The sequence below is a fragment of the Urtica dioica genome, chromosome 8, assembly GCF_054948205.1.
Source record: "Urtica dioica subsp. dioica isolate 48M chromosome 8, U.dioica_male_clone48M_v1_H2, whole genome shotgun sequence".
Lineage (NCBI taxonomy): Eukaryota > Viridiplantae > Streptophyta > Magnoliopsida > Rosales > Urticaceae > Urtica > Urtica dioica.
In genome coordinates, this window is record NC_142763.1 from 2,336,020 (window position 1) to 2,354,525 (window position 18,506).

Sequence of the window (18,506 nt, forward strand, 5' to 3'; positions counted from 1 at the left end):
GTTTCCTACTTGGGCTCATACTCGAATTTAACATAGTTTTACGTTTTCACACCAAGCGTTTTATAGTCATTTTGAAAGGATACATTTGATGGGTCTTTCTTTTTAAGGTGCTTTTGTATACATATATTGAGAACAAAATAATTTTTTTGTCAAAATTATAATTAAAAACTTTTGGGATTTATTTTTATGCTGGAACGAGAGGACGAAGCCATTTATTGAATGATTTCAAAGCAACAATCGTTGAGACCGATATCAACATCGTTATTAAATATGTAATATTATAAAATTAAGCCACCTAAATCAAATTTTTAGCTTCATCTCTTGCTCATACTCAATGAATTCTTGAGTTGCAGTTGTAAATGGTGTATCACATTATTGTTTTTTTGTTTTTTTGTTTTTTTTTTAATAGTACGGATTTTCCATTATTGTTTAAGGAGGTGCTTTACACTAGATTAAGCCTCCTACACATAAAGTAAATGATTGTCCCAACCGAATTACCAGTCTCTTTTTTTACATACTATTATGTTGCTTTCTATTATGTTTTTTCTACCATCTCAGTTTAGCATTTGGTAAAATATCACAAAACTCTACGAATACTTGCACATACTATGGTTTTATATGTATTCGTTGATAGGAAACAATGAATTTAATGGATATTTGTGAGAGAGAAACGTTTTGTGGCTTGAGGGATTATTAAGTTAGATGAACTCGAAGATGGACTAAATTAAGCAATAGGTTTAAGAGGTACTTTGTTAAAAGTATGGACACATTCGGGATATAAACCAATTTAATATAATTTTAGTCATAATTTACCGAATTTCTCTTATATATTTTTTTTTATCACGATTCTTAAATTTTTTATGATGATTCAAACTTTATCTTTACATTTAGAGTTAAGAGTGTTAACCAAATGAAAGACTATGCTGTTTTACGACGATCCGATATTTATATTCAGTTGGTGGACAATAACTGAGAAATTTATATATCTAGAATCTAGACCCAATAATACACTTAATTGCTTAATTTGGCTTGTCATTTACACGTAGATATAATTTTGACATAAAGAAGGAATAAAATACCCTTATCTTAAAATTTCATTCTCTTTCAATTTTAATTTAATTTACTATTTAAATAATTAATTTACTCTTTAAATAATTTAATTTCAGTCTCACTTCTCTCTTCTCGTAAAGCTTAAAAACAAAGTCATACTTATTGAAGAAAGAAAAGACTAGAAAATTTGTTGAAGAAAAACATAGACACACGGACAGAGAGATTTAGGGTTAGTGCCTGAAATTTGTTGAAGAAAGAAGAAGACTAGAAAATTTGTTGGAGAAAAACATAGACACACGGACAGAGAGATTTAGGGTTAGTGCCTGAAATTTGTTGAAGAAAGAAAAAGACTAGAAAATTTGAAGAATACTTCGACTTAAATATGGGAAGCGGGAGATTCAGTGGGAGCTGAGAGAAACGAGTGATACTCGCGGAATGACGACGATGAATCCACAGCCGCTTCAGGCGAGCCCGTACGTCGGAGCGTCGCAGATTCCGATGGATGTGACCGGCGTAGATGAGATCGCGGGTTTCAATGGAGGTCGAGAGGGGTGTGTCGATGGAGGAGCTCGGGAGGATCGAAAGAGCTCTGCCATGGCGGTCTCGAGGACCAGCGAGCTCACAATCTCGTTCGAAGGCGAGGTCTACGTTTTCCCTGCCGTTACGCCCGAAAAGGTACAATCTATTCCTTTCTCGAATTTAGAGAGGGAAAGTTGTATTTGTGCACTAAAACTTTGTTTTGTTCTTGAAAGAGATGATTGTTTGAGTTCGAGTATTGCTTTTCAATGGAATCGAGTTCCAAGGGCAATTTCAAAGGAAAAAAAAATGTGGATTCAGGGATTTTCTTCATCGCTCAAGCACCACAATGTTGTATAGGTTTCACTTACATTTGGGCTGAGAAAAGTTGCTATATGAACTCGAACTGTGCTAGTTGAGTTTCCATTTGTGATGTTGATAATTACTGATCTTGGTGATTATTACAGTGGGAGATAATACATAAATGGTGAAGACTACAAAATATTGAAAGAAAAGTGTGAGATGCTAAAGTGTTAGGGAGATAGTTCAGAATTCTGATAAATCCATGATTGTAATATAAATTGTCAATGAACGTGCTCTGACTGTGCATTTGATAATTCCATTTGTGAGATTCACTAGATATATGTAGTATTCAATGATAAAGATAAAATAAATTTGGAATGTTTATTTACAACAGGTTCAAGCAGTGTTGTTGCTGTTGGGAGGGTGTTACATACCCAGTTGCTCTCTCAATTCCGAGCTCTTACTACAACAGAATATCGGGGTATTTTTGTATGAAGTTCCATATCCTCGTTGTTTCTACTTATATTAGTTAGGGTGTTTCCTAACTGTGATTCTTGTTTTAACCTAAATGTAGGAGGTGGGAGATTCATCGCGAGTTTCAAAGCATTCGAGAAGAATCGCATCGCTTCTTAGGTTCCGGGAAAAGAGGAAGGAAAGATGCTTTGAGAAAAAAGTTCGATACAGTTGCCGGAAAGAGGTTGCTCAACGGTAAGCCACTAGATTTTTTTATTAATTCTTAAAATTTCATATGTATAATGAATGTAGTTATTCAAGGAGTGTAAATGTAATGATCTTTATTATACGTGTTATTTTCCTCTCACATATATGATTTATGAGACCATGTAATCTGTGTTCTAGAATGCATCGCAAGAATGGACAGTTTGTAGCATCAAAAGACTTCTCGAAAATTGATGCAGGAAACTTGGATTCTAGTGATGGCACTCCAAGTGCAGAATCTGTGTGAGTTAGAGATTGGCCTTTGACTTATTATATTGCTAGCTACCAAGATTACTTCTTCTATATAGTGAGCTTATTTTGGTACTGTCACTCAAAATCCTGACACTTTATTTTCTGGACTATCACGAAGACCAAGTCAATGCCAACATTGTGGAACCAATGAAAAGTGTACTCCAGCAATGCGGCGGGGCCCGGGCGGTCCAAGATCTCTTTGCAATGCTTGCGGACTCATGTGGGCAAACAAGGTAAGTGTTATTATTCTTAGGTCAAGATGTATAATATCAAGTTCTTGGGGTCCCCTTTTTTCATTAAGTCTTGGAGATATTCAATTCTCCCAAATATCATTTGTTTAGGATCCACGTAGAAAATAATATGAAGGAACTTAGCTAGGTTTATAAAGTCACGAGTCACTCATCTCATTTTCAATTAGTTTTGAGATGGCATCCCATGATACTTACTATGATATTAGGGCCCAATAGCTCCAATGAGCACCTAGTAAAAAAATTATGAGATCCGCTCCCTAAACTAAAATATATTTTTGTTGCTCCAGTGATGAATATTATAAGAAGTGGCTAAATCCAGTTGCGTTAGTAGTGCAACAAGTACTGCTAGCATTAGTTCATATCATTTTTTTTTTATGCAACTGTTCCTGGTTCTTTGCTACAATCACTTACATTTTTTATTTATTTTTAAATTTGGCTTTGAAGGGAGCTCTAAGAGATCTTACTAAAATCGGAAGGGCTATCTCGTCCGATCAGATTGAGGCGGTATGTATTCTAACTAGTCAATATAGGCCAAAGTGTTAGAATTCTGATAATTAGCTTTCACTGTTCATTTTGGGCATTTTTCTCTATCTTGGACAATTGTCTCTATTTCCCCGGGCTATACTGCTTAGACTAGTTTTGACCTTAAATTTAACTTGTTGTTTTACCTGGGGAAAAAAAACCCCGAGTTCTCATTCAATCACTCTAGTCCACGTTGATACATCACAATGCTCATTTTATGTCGCAAACATGATACTCAGGAAACTTCAGCTGATCTTAAGCCTTCAGTTACAGAGCCAGAAAATTCCTATCACAGTGAAGATGAAGAGGTATGGTTGACCGACTGTTCTTTATGGCATGTTTTTCTTGGTTGACCTTTGGTATTGTATCATCAGGAGAGCCCAGAAGAGACTAAGACCGTTACTGTGAATTTCGATACTTCTTCCTTGAGATTGTGTGATCAGGTATGAACAATGACTTTGAAAAACCTGTTGTAGAGGATCAAATGTAGCCACTTTGGCTTATTATTGTGCTTGTGTAGATTCAGAGACAGTTCACGAGATTGGAGTCGACTGTTGTCCAGTGTTTATAAATTATTAGTGTATTTATGGCATTCGCCGTAATTTCTAATGTATCCATGGTTGCAGGTGATGCAGCTAACTGATGACTTACTAACCGATCAAGTTGATCAAGTTCAGAATTCGTTACTCGACCTTCACAACCAGGTATTCCGTTTCAGTAAATAGTTAAAAGCTTTTTAAGGGTTTGGTTGAAACGGCCCGTGCCTGGTTTAAACTTGTTCCGTTCCCTGAACATGTACAGCATCAGAACCTTTATCAATCGCCAAAGAATAGTTAGAAAAATGTTTGCACATGAGATTATAGTACGTACTTGGTTTCTTTTTTCGTCTTCTTGTTTGGGCTGTTGCGAGTATCTGGGATCAGTAACCAAGAAAGAGAACAAAAGCAAACAAAAGTTTCCCCCACATCTGCTTTTCACCGAAGGTTCGCTTCATGATATTGTAATTTTTTGCGGATTACAGGATACTTTGGATGAACTTGCCAATGCTTCGGGGCCAGAATTCGACATCCCAGAAAACTTCGAGGACCAGATGTCAGTTTTTAGCGGCCTGACATGAAAAACATAGGAGACTAACCACATGGTTCTGATGATGATATACATACTTGTCTGATCTGAAGGTACTAACCCGGAATTCGTCGCATCTGGTTTAATGTTTATAGACACAGGACATAGAGAACGATGACGTGTATCTAAGTAGTGATATTCTATTTTGAAACCTTAATATATATATATATATAAAAGTTTATGTTTCTTGTAATTTCTCTAGTAGTCTCCTAATTATGTGTCAATAGTTTGGGAGAAAATTGTGGCATAAATACCCAAAGTTTGAACATATTTGCATTTTCTTACCAATTGTTTAAAACCTGCGGGCAAAATACCTAAGGTTATATTTCATCAACTCCGTTACTACCTGTGGCGTTATGTTGGATGGGAATTACAGATGTCATCATCTGGGATTTATTTGAAAATTAATTAATGAGAATTGAATGAAAAAACATTAATAGAACTAATAAAAAAAAAAAAAAAAAAAAAACGCAATCCACAACATCGGCGGAGACAAAATCGACAAAGACAAAATCACAAAGAGGAAGTCGGAGTATATTACCTTGAAGGGGAAGAGGCGACGACGGGGAGGACGGGTTTCACGGCTCGGCGGAGATGGTCTTCGGCGGAGATGGTCTGTCGATTTAGGAAGAGAAGAGAGAGTCGAATTAGAGGGAGAAGATAACAAGTAAGAGAGGTATTTTGGTATTGGCGGAGATGGACTTCGGCGAGGGTTGGGTGAGTGAACCAGTGCTCGATTTTTTTTTTCAGTCGAATTTTTTATTTATTGCGTTTTTCATTAATTTTTTTTTTTTATTGCGTTTTTCAGGCGAGGGTTGGATTGCGTTTTTTTTTTTTATTATTAGTTCTATTAATGTTTTTTCATTCAATTCTCATTACTTAATTTTCAAATAAATCCCAGATGATGACATCTGTAATTCCCATCCAACATAACGCCACAGGTAGTAACGGAGTTGATGAAATATAACCTTAGGTATTTTGTCCGCAGGTTTTAAACAATTGGTAAGAAAATGTAAATATGTTCAAACTTTGGGTATTTATGCCACCATTTTCTCATAGTTTGGCTTAATTGTGTGCCCATTTATTGCTATAACAACATGTCTTATATGGAAGAAAAAAAAAACTTAATTCTCTGGTATGCTGTTATTCTCGTCCGAAGGAAATTCAGTCTCCAGTAGATATAGTCGTGAAATAATGGATTTTGCCATTTAGCCAATTTTTTTTATAAGTTTTTAGTAAATGGTTACAAAAAATTAGATACAATACCAAATTGATGCAAATACCTTTTAACTCCTCTAAAATTTGCCAAATTTACTAGGTGCTACGTCACCGAATTGACTGTTTACCTCAAATTTATAAAAAGTTGACTAATTAGCAAATCTTCTAATTTTGGGAAGCATAATCTCATCCTATGATCCCATCGTGTTCAAATAACTTACCAGCTCGACGAACGGATATGTGGGCGAAATACCTTTTGATCAAATCGGTTTAGAGATAAATTTAGGAAATATAATTTTTTGAATGCCAAGATCACGATGAAAAGTGCCTTTTTCGTTGGTAAAATATGCAGGTTTAATCGAGATAATCTTCGAGTACAAACTGACATTTTTAATGGCTTCCATTTTTTTTGGGGCAGTCAGTGTGACCTTTTGAAGGATATTTTAAATGCCGACGAAGGCACAGTTTGTCGTTTTGTCGTTAAATGTCGTTTGACATTCGGCGAAATGAAAAGTCGTTTGGCACAAAAATGAACGGTCTCCGAGTATTTAGGGTTTTCAACACCGCCGCTGCGACTACTAGCAACCACCGCTGACAAGGACTACCTCCCCGATTTGACGATTTCAGTTTAAGTAAGAGACAGAGAGAGATGGTTCTCTGTATTAATTCCACAAATAAATTTAAAAAAACAGAAGAGAATCATTATATAGAATTCAAAGACAACAAAATATCAAGATTAGACCTCCTACTTCAAAATTATCTAAAAATGGATTTCTGTCATTATTTCGAACAAAATGTCTTTTTGACCATATAGCATCCATCATATGGCATCATACAGAATCGTACATCATTGTATGTCACAATGGTCAGAAGGGTATTTTTGTCCGAAATATGGACAAAAGTTCACTTTTAGATATTTCTGAAATAAGACAATTAATCTTGATATTTTGTTAACTTTGAGGTCCATATAATGAAATTTCTCAAATAGAAGAAAGAGAAAGTTGATAAGGCATCAATGGAAAACATCCAACAATTTATAAAGTTGGTCTGAAAATATCAAACCTGTGAAGAAGATGAAGAAGCCATTTTTTTTTTTTTTTTTTTTAATTCCAAGGCAGAAAATATGAAAAGGGTGAGAAAGAGATACATTTGTTTAACATATTCTTTTGTTTCGGAGTCCAAAAGTATTGCACAAATATTTAATTAATACGATGCCCAATTAATGCGTTTTGGATCTGAATGCTCAAGTTCCATCTCATAATACATAATTTTTTTTTTTTTTTTTTTTTTTTTTTTTTTTTTATATACGTGTACATATATACATATTCAATGACTCCTAAATTCATAATGAGCATGGAATAAAAATTTAAGTCAAGAACTAATATTATGAGAAAGCATAATATTATATTAAGAAAACAACAACTTTAAATTTTAAATTCAAGACATAATAGATTTTAGAGATTTCTAAGTAACTAGCCTCTTATTCTTACGAATGGGAACATTAAAATATTAGCCCAACTATCTAGTTATTTAAGAGAATAGCCAATTTTATTTTAGATTCCTAAATTACCCTTGTTTTTCCATTGTTTTTCCAGAAGAAAGATCAGATCTGGCTAACTACCTCAAGAACACCTCGCAGGTTCGACCTCCCAGACAACCGGACCTCCGCTGCCTACCTCATCGATTTCCGATCCAGACTCGCAACCTCTCGATCTCCGACGCGGTGGTCTCGTACTGCCTCAGGCCGCGACAGTTCGTCTCCTGTCCCCACGCCTGCGCCGGAATCCGAACCGCCGGCGAATGGACTCGCCTCCTAGGTCGGAGCACCGATTTGAACTCCGTTGCCATGCCGATCTCGTCGATCTCGCCGATCTGACCATATGCGACCGAGATGGACTGCAACGCCGAGGGCGTCCTCTTCGTCGAAGACCACACCGATTCCCTCGTTGACGATTTCGGCGACTTCAGGCCCACGCCGGAGCTTCGAACGCTCATCCCCACCGTCGATTACTCCGCCGGAATCTCTACCTATCCGCTCCTCGTCTTGCAGGTATTCATTTCCGTACCTGTTACGAATAATATTGGATAGCCCAAAGCTACTGATATAAATAGACTACAAGTTATTCTGTTTGAACTTTGAACTAATATGAGCTCTCTTCGTTTATCTGGTATCAGATTTGTTCTGTAGATATTTATTGAAGCTATATGTATGTATATCCATCACGAAATGGAGTACTAAAATTTCATGTATGTATGTCGATTACTCCGCCGGAATCTCCGCTTATCCACTCTCAAGTCATAATGTAGTTGTTATTTGAGTCATAGGCAGATATATATACAATGAAGCTATATATATACAACTAACAATTGATCAGAATCTTCGTGTATACATAGTTATTGACTTCTGATTAGTCATATATATCCAATATTTATCTCGACTCCTGAAGATTTCGACTCTGATTTCCTCAACGAGGTCGAGATCATCACCAATCTCCGCCGCCGCAATCTCGTCACCGTCCGAGGCTGCTGCGTAGTCTCCCACGGAGGATCATCGGAGGAACCCAAGACGCGCCACCTAGTCTACGACTTCATGCCGAGCATAAGCCAATTTACTGTTTAACATTGAGCTCATTTGTTTAACCGTAAATCGTATTTACTGTTATATTTACCATAGAAACGAATGATTTACTCAATGGTTAATATGATTTACTGTCGGATTTTTAGTCCTCGATTGTTCACGGAAATAATTAGTAAATCGTATTTACTGTTAGATTAACTAGTCATATTTACCATAAAAACGAATGATTTACTCAATGGTTAATATGATTTACTGTCGGATTGTTAGTCCTCGATTGTTCACGGAAATAATTAGTAAATCGTATTTACTGTTAGATTAACTAGTCCTCATATCTGATACTTTTCCTGTTGGATTAACTACAAAATGTTACGGTAAATAAAATTTACTTTTGTTTTTGTTACGGTAAATAATATTTACTGTTGTTCTTATTACGGTAAATAAAATTTATTGTTTTCTTGTTACGGTAAATAATATTTACTATTGTTCTTGTTACGGTAAATAAGATTTACTATTATTCTTGTTACAACAAATACGATTTAATATAGTTTTTGTTATTGTTAATTAGATTTACTAATTTTTTTTTGTTATAGATGATATTATTTACTATGATAGTTAATAATATTAACCTAAGGGTATAATTGGAATATTGGAATGTTGTCATGATAAATTGGCTATTTTCCTAAATATGTTAATAGTTTGACTATGATTTTAAAGTATGGGTGTCATTTTGGCTAGTTCTTTAGCCGGCCCTTGATTTTATTATATTATGTTATAAAATCTCTATCGGTATCTCGGTCGACACCCGTCGCCAAAGTGATTAATTTTTTTTAGAAAAATCACGAAGTTCATGTGGTTTTATACTCAAATTCACGTGGTTTTATACTCAAATTATGTGTTTTTGTAGTTGAGTAATATCTTTATTTTTTTTTATTATTCTTAAGTGACATTTGTTTCTTTTCTATAATTCTTAATGTTGCTTCTAAAAGTATAGAAGTGACTTCTAAAAATCCGTTTCTAAATGATTTAGAAATGATATGTCGCTTATAATGTCTCCTTTAATCCTTCTTCAAAATCGCAAGAACATGAGCGACATGTTGCTTCTAAAGTCTTCTCATATTATATTAGCGACTTGCGCTAAGAACCTCCATATGAACATCAAAAAATAAATTTACAAGCCAAAAAGGCCAAAAAAGCTAAATTAAGTTAATATAAAGATTAATTAGTTTATATAAATGAAAATTACATATGCTTCTATTAAGTAAACAATATTATTTATAAATGTGTTTTATCATCTTAGTATTATAAGGAAAATGTTGTTCATTCGCGCGCCAATGAACATCAGTGCTCCTATTATAATTAAGCATGATATGGCCCATCACATCACAATAAAACGAGCATACCAAACAAGTCCTTAAAGAGGATTTGGGAGAACTCGGATCTTCTGCCATTTTTTGTTGTTTCTCTTGGTGTTCCTCAATTTAAAATACGTTATGTCATCATTTTATTTAATCATTAATTTATATATATATATATATATATATATATATTTAAAATTAAATTAAAATTATTAAATTGATTAATTTTGATAGACATCAAATAAAATATTAAAAAAGGGCAAAAGATCTGTATTCGACTTGGGTAGGTAAAATATTAAAAAGACTAGATTTAAGCCTTATGCAAGTATTTAATCCGACTCGGTCTCCAATAATAGATTAGTAGTCTAGTAGTCAATTGTTATGTTTGTCACGTTGGATGGAATGAGTAACTGTCAAACTCGCGTACAAGCTCTTTTTAGCCACTAACAAATTTCACGAATCATCATAATGCCTTTCTACCCAAGAGAATCTTTAGCGTAAAATATTTCTTAAAAAATTAATAATGCATTGTTTTTTATGACATAAAAGTTTTTGTGGTTTCTTTTCATCACTTTATCACACAACATTCAATGTCAGCATTTAAAAGAGAGATATAAATTATAAGGTGGTAGATCATGAAAGCTAATTCGTCAATGTATAGATCTATTGTTAACGTGTCAATCATACTAATTCCTAAATTATTCATTTCATTAAATAAACGTCTAAATCACGTCTTCCAAAAGCTGCAGCTTTTTTTTTTTTTTTTTTTTTTTTTTTTTTTTTTTAATGAATGTAGTGAGAATAGACAGAAGCTTGATGTTTTAACGGAAGTGTCATTTCCGTCAGAGAATTTATTGTTTAACGGAAGTGGTATTTTATTGCTTAACGAGAGTGATATTTATGTTAAACAATTTCTTGTCTTCCATTGTTTAATAGAAGTGAAATTTTCATTAGACTGAATGAAAGTTAGCATTTCCATAAAATAATTAAAAAAATTAAAAAAATCAAATTTAAATGGTAAATAAAAAGGACTCAAATGTTAAAATTTTAAAATAAAGTACTAATAAGTCTTAGAATATAATTTTTTTTTATATAGATAATAACTATAAAACTATAATTTTAATAATTTAACTATATCTTATATTTTTTAAATCAAAACTATATGATATAAATTAAACTTATAATAAAAATTTATTTAATATAAACTTAAGTATGTTATTTATATATATCTAAATATCTTGTGTACAGAAAGATTGTAGAGAGAAATGTAAATTGTAGAGAGATTTGAGAGAGTTGAGAATGTGATTTGTTGTGAAAATTGAATGAAAATCAGGTGTATATATAGTGTAAATTGAGGGAGGGATGAAAGTGTAAAAATATTGTTAATTTTCGAGCTCAAACAGTAATAAAACGGAAAAATATTCTCGGTAAAAAAAAAGCCTACCAATTTCCAACAACCTTTTTTCCATTTCCGACCATCCACAGAAGTATTTTTTTCATTTCCGAGTCAGACGGAAATCAGTACTTCCTTTAGGCCCACCATAACATTCGGAAGGCCTTCCTTCTGTGTAGTACTGTTCCGAATGTTAGGTTTAGTTGGTAATTCAAAATCACCTTTAAAATGGAGGCTGTGAACCAACAAAAAAAAGGTCTATTGGGAAAATAGTCAACTTAAACGTTTGATATTGTTAAATAGCCAACATTTGGTAAATCTTAGGTACAACTATTTTCATGTATTTACAGACGTAAATCTTAGATAAATAGTCAACTCCATATATTAGGCCACATCATTATTTACGACTATTTACATAAGATTTACCAAAGGTTGACTATTTAGTAATGTCATTTAAATTGGCTATTTTCTTAATTTTTTGAAAAAAAAAATCACACATTATATATACGCGTGTTGATTATTCACGTACACACATTATATATTGAATAAGAGTAAAATGCTTTAAGCAATTAATATATACATGCATGCATATCTTCTTTTTTTTTTTTGTGCTCAATATACACGCATGCATTCCACGGGTTTGACATAGACTTCGCTCTTGGAAGTTTCTTGATACAAATAGTACTATATGAAGTATTTTCTTCCTAGCAAAAAAAAAAAAAAAAAAGATGATTGTATGACAAATTATAAAGTCAGAGGAATAAGATGATTGTCAACGGTTTATAAGGTCAGCTAGTACTTGTCTTGATTAGTAGTGCAGAATTATAATAAATATAGGAAATGAAACAATAAAAAAAAATTAAGTGGATTTATTAATTTATAGAGTAACAGTTTAGAACAAACTACTTGCACTCATGACCAAACTAAGCTGACTTGAAATATAAAAACTCTTATGTTTATTATAACAGAACTAGTTAGTTAAATTCGAGTAGAAATACGTATTGAATATCAAGGATGATGAGGAATCAATAATTGAGATTAGATTCGTATATAAAATGAAAGGAGGATTGCTTGCTCTATATATATATATTTTTTATTTTTTTTTTATTTTTTTTATACTCTCTCTAATCTAATGTCGGCAGATATTATTTAAAGAATTTGTATTGGTCGGCAGATATAAAGTGAGCGGAGGATTGGTTGTTCTATTATTTAACTGTAACCAGCCATTAAACGTGATGTTTGGCCACAAAATATGCAAATAATCCATCAATTATTTATAATCCATTAAACGTGATGTTTGGCCACAAAATATGCAAATAATCCATCAATTATTTTATTTTATTATTTATTTATAATCCACCCCATCTACATATTTGTCAATTTTTTTTCCTCGCAGGTCCTAAAAAGCCTCCAAATTTAACGGAACAGCTAAACGAAAGCACGATTTGGAGTGATAGAAAAAAAAAAATTCTTATAATAAAACAATATAGTTTTCCTGGTATAAATGGAAGAAATAAAGGAGAGAAAAATATAAATTAATAGAAAATTAATGTGAGACCCCTAAATTTATCCATTTTCACTCCAAAAGTGAAAACTTTTGATGCGAAATTTCTAACTCATATCTTAATATAAAATTACTATTATGTAGACATTTCAATTCAAACATAACAAAGTAATTGGATAAATAATAATAAAACAAACAGCTACGTTCTTTCTGACGTACCAAACATTGGGTAAAGGAGAAAAACTAAACATAAAACAATTGGCAAAAAGCTCTAGAGTTTTAATTAGGATAAATTAAGTAGTACACTAGTTCACGAACATCAACAAATCTGTTTTTTTTTTTTTTTTGCTCATAGCCCGGCCTAAGGCTAATACTCTTTCAAAGTTCAAAGTCCAAACCTCTTAAAAAAAAACTTTATTTTAGGGGAATATTTACATTTTTCTCCCCTTTTTTCCATCTGGAAATTGAATCTTCACCATCACAAACTACCCTTAAGAAACCTATTGCAAATCTTCTTCCACGCCTCCCTATCCGGTTCTCTAGCCTCCATCTTCACCTTCAATTCGTCCGCTTCCATGTCCTACAAAATAAATAAATAAATAATTATCTAAATCGTGTATTTTAAAGAAAATGTAGGTTATACGAGATGGTGCGAAAAATTACATCGACGTAATCGAGCTTGACTAAGCGATCGATGAGGTTGAGAAGTATGTCCTTTGTGTACTCAGGGTGGCCTTGAATTCCCATCATGTGGTCGCCGTACTTGAACATCTCTACTCCGGTCTTGTCCGACCATGCTATCAGCTCGGCTTTCGGAGGAAGTTCCCAAACCTAAATTTTAAACAAAAGTATTAAAATGTTATGGTTCACAAATTAATTATTAAAATTGAAATAATTTATAGAGAAATTGACAACAATAATACTATTTGCTTGTCACGTACCAAAAATCAATAAAAACTCAAATATTGATATATTTAGTAACAAATTGGTCACGAACTGCAACTAGTTCGTGACCAATGTGTCACGAAATCAACTCAGTTCGTGACCGATTTGGTCTAGATGTGTCAATATTTGAGTTTTGGTTGATTTTTGGTAACTGACAAACAATTGGTATTATTATTATTATCAATTTTCCTAATTTCTATAGGACATTTTTTTATTTTTAATAGTGTGTCACCTCATCGCGATGGATTTCATAGATGGATAGAAGGGCCGGCATTTTGAGCGATGAAAAGAGCTTTGACGATGATGAGAAATGGACGGTTCTGACCCCGATGTCCCATCCCGTGATCGACCGCCCTGTTTTCCCGCCTAGTGCTCGACTTAGGATCTAAGTTACGAAAAAAGGGCAAAAAAGTAAGCAAGATGATTATGAAGAAATAAAAAAGAACGATTTGTCACGTTAGGCACATTTGTCACGTTAGGAATTTGTAATAAGAATATAGAATGCTCTTCACTTATTGGATTGGATACAAATTGCTTTTATCATACACTAATAAAGGGAAAGACTAATATTTTAACTGCCTATACTAATACCGAATACGCGATTCTTTGTTCCGCTTTTAGGTATCAACAAAACCGTGTTATGTAACGCGTAGGAATAAAATAACTAAATAAAATGCGAAGGCACTTTATATACTTTTTTTTTAAGAGGGAATTGAAAAGGCTAGTTAGACTTTTTGAATCGTATTTCATGTGCTCAAAGAGACGACAATGCATTGAGCAAATCTGGTAATTTTTTATATTCTTCTATGGGACAACTATAAAATTAAAAAGTATCACTCACATTAAATTTATATTTAAACGTGTTATGAATACCGAATTCAGACCCTTATCGAATGACGCCAAAATAGGGCAACCCACAAATGGTGGTTATCCATGCCACCACACCACGTAAAAGGCTTTTGGTTTAATGAATGGACAAACATATATAAATGAGTAGGGACATTAATAATTATATGATCATATCAATATATGACAAGCATATCTCGGTGAAGTTACTTTATTTTTTATGCTATGAAAATTATGATTAATTACATATTGATTTATTTATAAGTATTGAGCAGTGATCACTGATCACTGATCATATGTGGCTGAGAGGAGGGCTTAGGATATCAGTACTTTTTTTGGGCTTCTCAAATATTTAAACGGCTATAGTTTTTAAACTAGAAACAAAATGCCCTCTAGTTGCTATAATTAATTAGATTATATGGGAAAGCAAAAGGGTTATGTTGGTCACAGTTTTTCCCAAGGTTTAGCACAAAGCTTAAGAAACAACGTATTATATGTGTGTGTGTGTGTGTGTTCAATATTATAATGTAGAATTGCTAATTAGTCATTGCAATTCGCAATGGGGTTGCAATGGGATTTTAATAACCGGTAACTGCCTTAATACCCACCATTAGGCCATTATTCAATAAATATCCTTAGGTTTGGTGATTTTAGGACAAGCATTTATGTTCCTTCTACGACTTAATGGGTATATTGGTTACTAGCTGGCAAAAAGTGTCAACCATGTGCAACAACTGCCTTACACATATATGGACACATACCTCCTCTTTTTAATTTTTGTTTATTTATTAATGAAGGCAGAGAATAACTGGAACCAAAATCTTCTAATGGAACCAATTATAGGTCATTTAATTTATTTTTTTCACGGAAATGTAGGTCAGTTATTGGATAAATAATATATTCCATCAGCCAATATTTTTAGAAAATAATATTTTCCAACTTAGGTGAGCGATATCTAGATTAATATGATAAAATTTAATTAATTTATTCAAAACCACGGGAATGTCGTGGCACTTATCCAAAATCGGAATACAAAGGGAAGGGGTTAAGTTTTAGGACCACTTTCAATTTTTTTTCATCCAAAAGTAGTTAATTTTAGAATGATTCCAAAAAAAAAAAAAAAAAAAAAATCACATACTTCAAAGGGGAATTTTGATGTGGGACCCACTAGAATGTCAAGGTTTTTGAAAGTCTTTCGACAGAGAAAACCCGCTGGATAAATCCAAGTTGTTGACATTATTAAATATCGGGTCGTGGTCCCAAAAAAGGGGTCGCACTCGTACGGTCACCGGACCACTGATTGGCTATACAGATACGACGAGTCGTCTAGAGTAGTCAAAAATGACATTACTACCCTTCTCGCCAAAATAAACACGGGGTAAAATTGTCACCTAGTTTTCCTAATTATATTACTATTATTTAAAAAAAAAAAAATCCTTAACCTTCGCCAGGAATATTGTCAACCAACCAGGCACTAGGCATTCTTCTTTTTTTTTTCTTTTTTTTTTTTTTGTGGAAAGTAACAAGGCATTCTTCACATGACTAAATAAACTTACGTAGGAAACTAAAAAATGTTTTCAAAACTCTTTATTGTTACCTAACTTTTCTGTATATGAAACGAAATGAATTATGTGATAGTTACATTATATTTTAGGGGTTTAATTTTTTGGTAAAATGTATCAATCAAGATGACGCTTTATCAAACAAATCAACAATCACCACAAAGGTAGAAACACACTAGTATTTTAATTTTTATTATTATGTAAAGCTAAGTATGAGCTGTCTCTCTAACGGTCCGTTAAGACTCTTTTGTCTAATTGCAAAGTTGGAACTAAAGTATTTTACAAACCCGCCAACGTGTACAAACTATCACACCACGTCAACTACATGCAATCCAATCTAGTTCCACATCATAGATCTACCAATTTGTTTTTAATTATTAAAATTTTCAACATTATTCTAACTCACTGACTCAGAGACACAGACACACACACACATACACACACACACACACACACACACACACACACACACACTGACACGCACGAGTAATTCATTTAAAACTGAAACTGACAAACTCACAACCAAAAAAACGCCTGTTTTCTCTTTTGTCTAATCCACTAATTTATAGGTTAAACACTTAAACATAACATACTATATGACCAAGGCCATTAATTTCCCTTTGTCCTTATCATCACCAAATTAATATTCCAAACTTAATACTCCCAAAAATCACTGTTAAATAAATAAAGTTGGACCAGTAAAGATGTCACTGGAGTGTAAGAAAAAAATAAAAAAGTAAACTTAACGTGGGGCCCAATCACACATGTCATGTTAACTAATAAGTTATAAATAGATGAAAATGAAATGAAGAACAAAAATAAATTAATTAAGTGAATCATGTATTTGTAATAATAATACTCTCATTTATATCAATTCTATACTGTATATGTGATGTTATTAATAAAAATTAGGAAATAATGAAAGAGAGAGAGAGAGTCGAGAAATAGGCGTACCTGGTGACCGAAGCAAATGCCAAGAACTTTCTTCTTGATGGAATCGAGTGTGTTGAGAAAGGCGATGAGTCTGCAGATCCACGGTTCGTTACCGTGGGCGTCCTTGCTGCTTCCGGTGATCACGAACCCGTCGTACGACGAAACCTCGTCCTCCTCCGGCAGCTCGCCACGTGCCACCCTGTAGAGGTCCCACGTCTCCCCCTCCTCCTCCAGCATTCTCGTGAAAACCCCGAAATACCCCCCGTACACCTTCTTCGCGTACTCCGTGTCCTCCGCGCACAGCAGCAACGCGAACTTCTTCCCCGACGTGGCCTTTTCCGTCATTTTCACCTCTTTCGATCGGGTCGGGTCGGGCTTCGGAGTCTCTCTCTCACGGAAGGGGAGAGAGAGAGAGAGAGAGAGATATTAGGATTGGAAGCAGCGAAATATAAAGAATATGAAACAGAAACGGCCTTGGTTTATGCCGTAGAAGCGAATGGCCTGTGGGTCTTATAAAGTGGCGTGTTTACGGAATAGCCCATCTTTGGACTCTTTATTACGGTTATGTCTCTACTCTGATTTTACCGGAATACCCTTCTTTACATGATGCGGTGAATTTGATCTGTGCTTTACTGTGGTGCCTTTTCTCTTGTTTAAATGGTATTTGACTGTATTTGAACATTTTTTATTTTATTTTTTTAGTGATTGTTTAGCTAATACAGATGTTATCGACGTGGACGACACGTAGGAAGCACTACCTTCTTTTTTCTTTTCTTTTTTTCTTTTTTTTTACATGTCAAAAAGTTAATTTTCCCTGAATTTCATGCATGTAAATTCTGAAAATTGTATAAAATATCAAGAATCACAACAAATCAAAGAAAATCAATGTTTATTTTTCTAACACATATTCTATTTTTCTGTTAAATGTATAGAAGAAAATCAATATCTATATGCATATGCTCAAACAGGCTCAAAAGTTGTAGAACGATATGTTTTTTAATCTGCATAAAATTAAAGGGGCATGCATTTTATGCAATTCGGATTCATTGAAAAGGAAAAATAAAATAAAATACCCATAACCATGTTTTTTTTAATACACATTTTCTATTACCATAAAATTACTATTATTCAAGTCTGATTCCCATAAAACTAAGTATACAAAGGAAGTAAAAAATTGACCATGAACAATGCCCAAGGCCGCATGAATTAAAAATAAAATAAAAAAGTAGATGAAGGACAAAAAGTCGCAAGTCAAATAATCGAAATCGGATGATGAATGAGGAAGAAATATGTTAACACCTTATACTTAAAAGTTTAAGCTGTCAGTCACGTCACTTACGTAGCAACCGGCATCTTAAGTTATAGAGCACGCTGACATGATTTTGTATGCATTAATTCGCTATTGGACCCATTTTTCTAACTTCGGTTGATACAAG

At 33.5% G+C, this 18,506-nt stretch overlaps 2 protein-coding genes across 2 annotated transcripts; one reads left to right on the top strand and one right to left on the bottom strand.

Moving 5' to 3' along the window:
* The first annotated feature begins 1,184 nt into the window (after positions 1-1,184).
* Positions 1,185-4,929, top strand: LOC149387181 (GATA transcription factor 19-like). Its single transcript, XM_089624411.1, has 10 exons — positions 1,185-1,725; positions 2,264-2,350; positions 2,444-2,577; positions 2,728-2,829; positions 2,957-3,071; positions 3,534-3,593; positions 3,851-3,919; positions 3,986-4,054; positions 4,238-4,315; positions 4,633-4,929. Exons 1-10 carry the CDS (start codon positions 1,486-1,488, stop codon positions 4,726-4,728), a joined length of 1,050 nt encoding a protein of 349 aa, XP_089480537.1. The 5' UTR covers positions 1,185-1,485; the 3' UTR covers positions 4,729-4,929.
* Positions 4,930-12,937: 8,008 nt separating this feature from the next.
* LOC149387182 (gamma-glutamyl peptidase 5-like) lies at positions 12,938-17,572 on the bottom strand. The gene is made up of 4 exons (XM_089623843.1): positions 17,092-17,572; positions 13,962-14,114; positions 13,448-13,615; positions 12,938-13,364 (listed from the first exon to the last, which is right to left on the bottom strand). The coding sequence occupies exons 1-4, from the start codon at positions 17,413-17,415 to the stop codon at positions 13,263-13,265; spliced, it is 747 nt and encodes a 248-aa protein (XP_089479969.1). The 5' UTR covers positions 17,416-17,572; the 3' UTR covers positions 12,938-13,262.
* Positions 17,573-18,506: the final 934 nt, after the last annotated feature.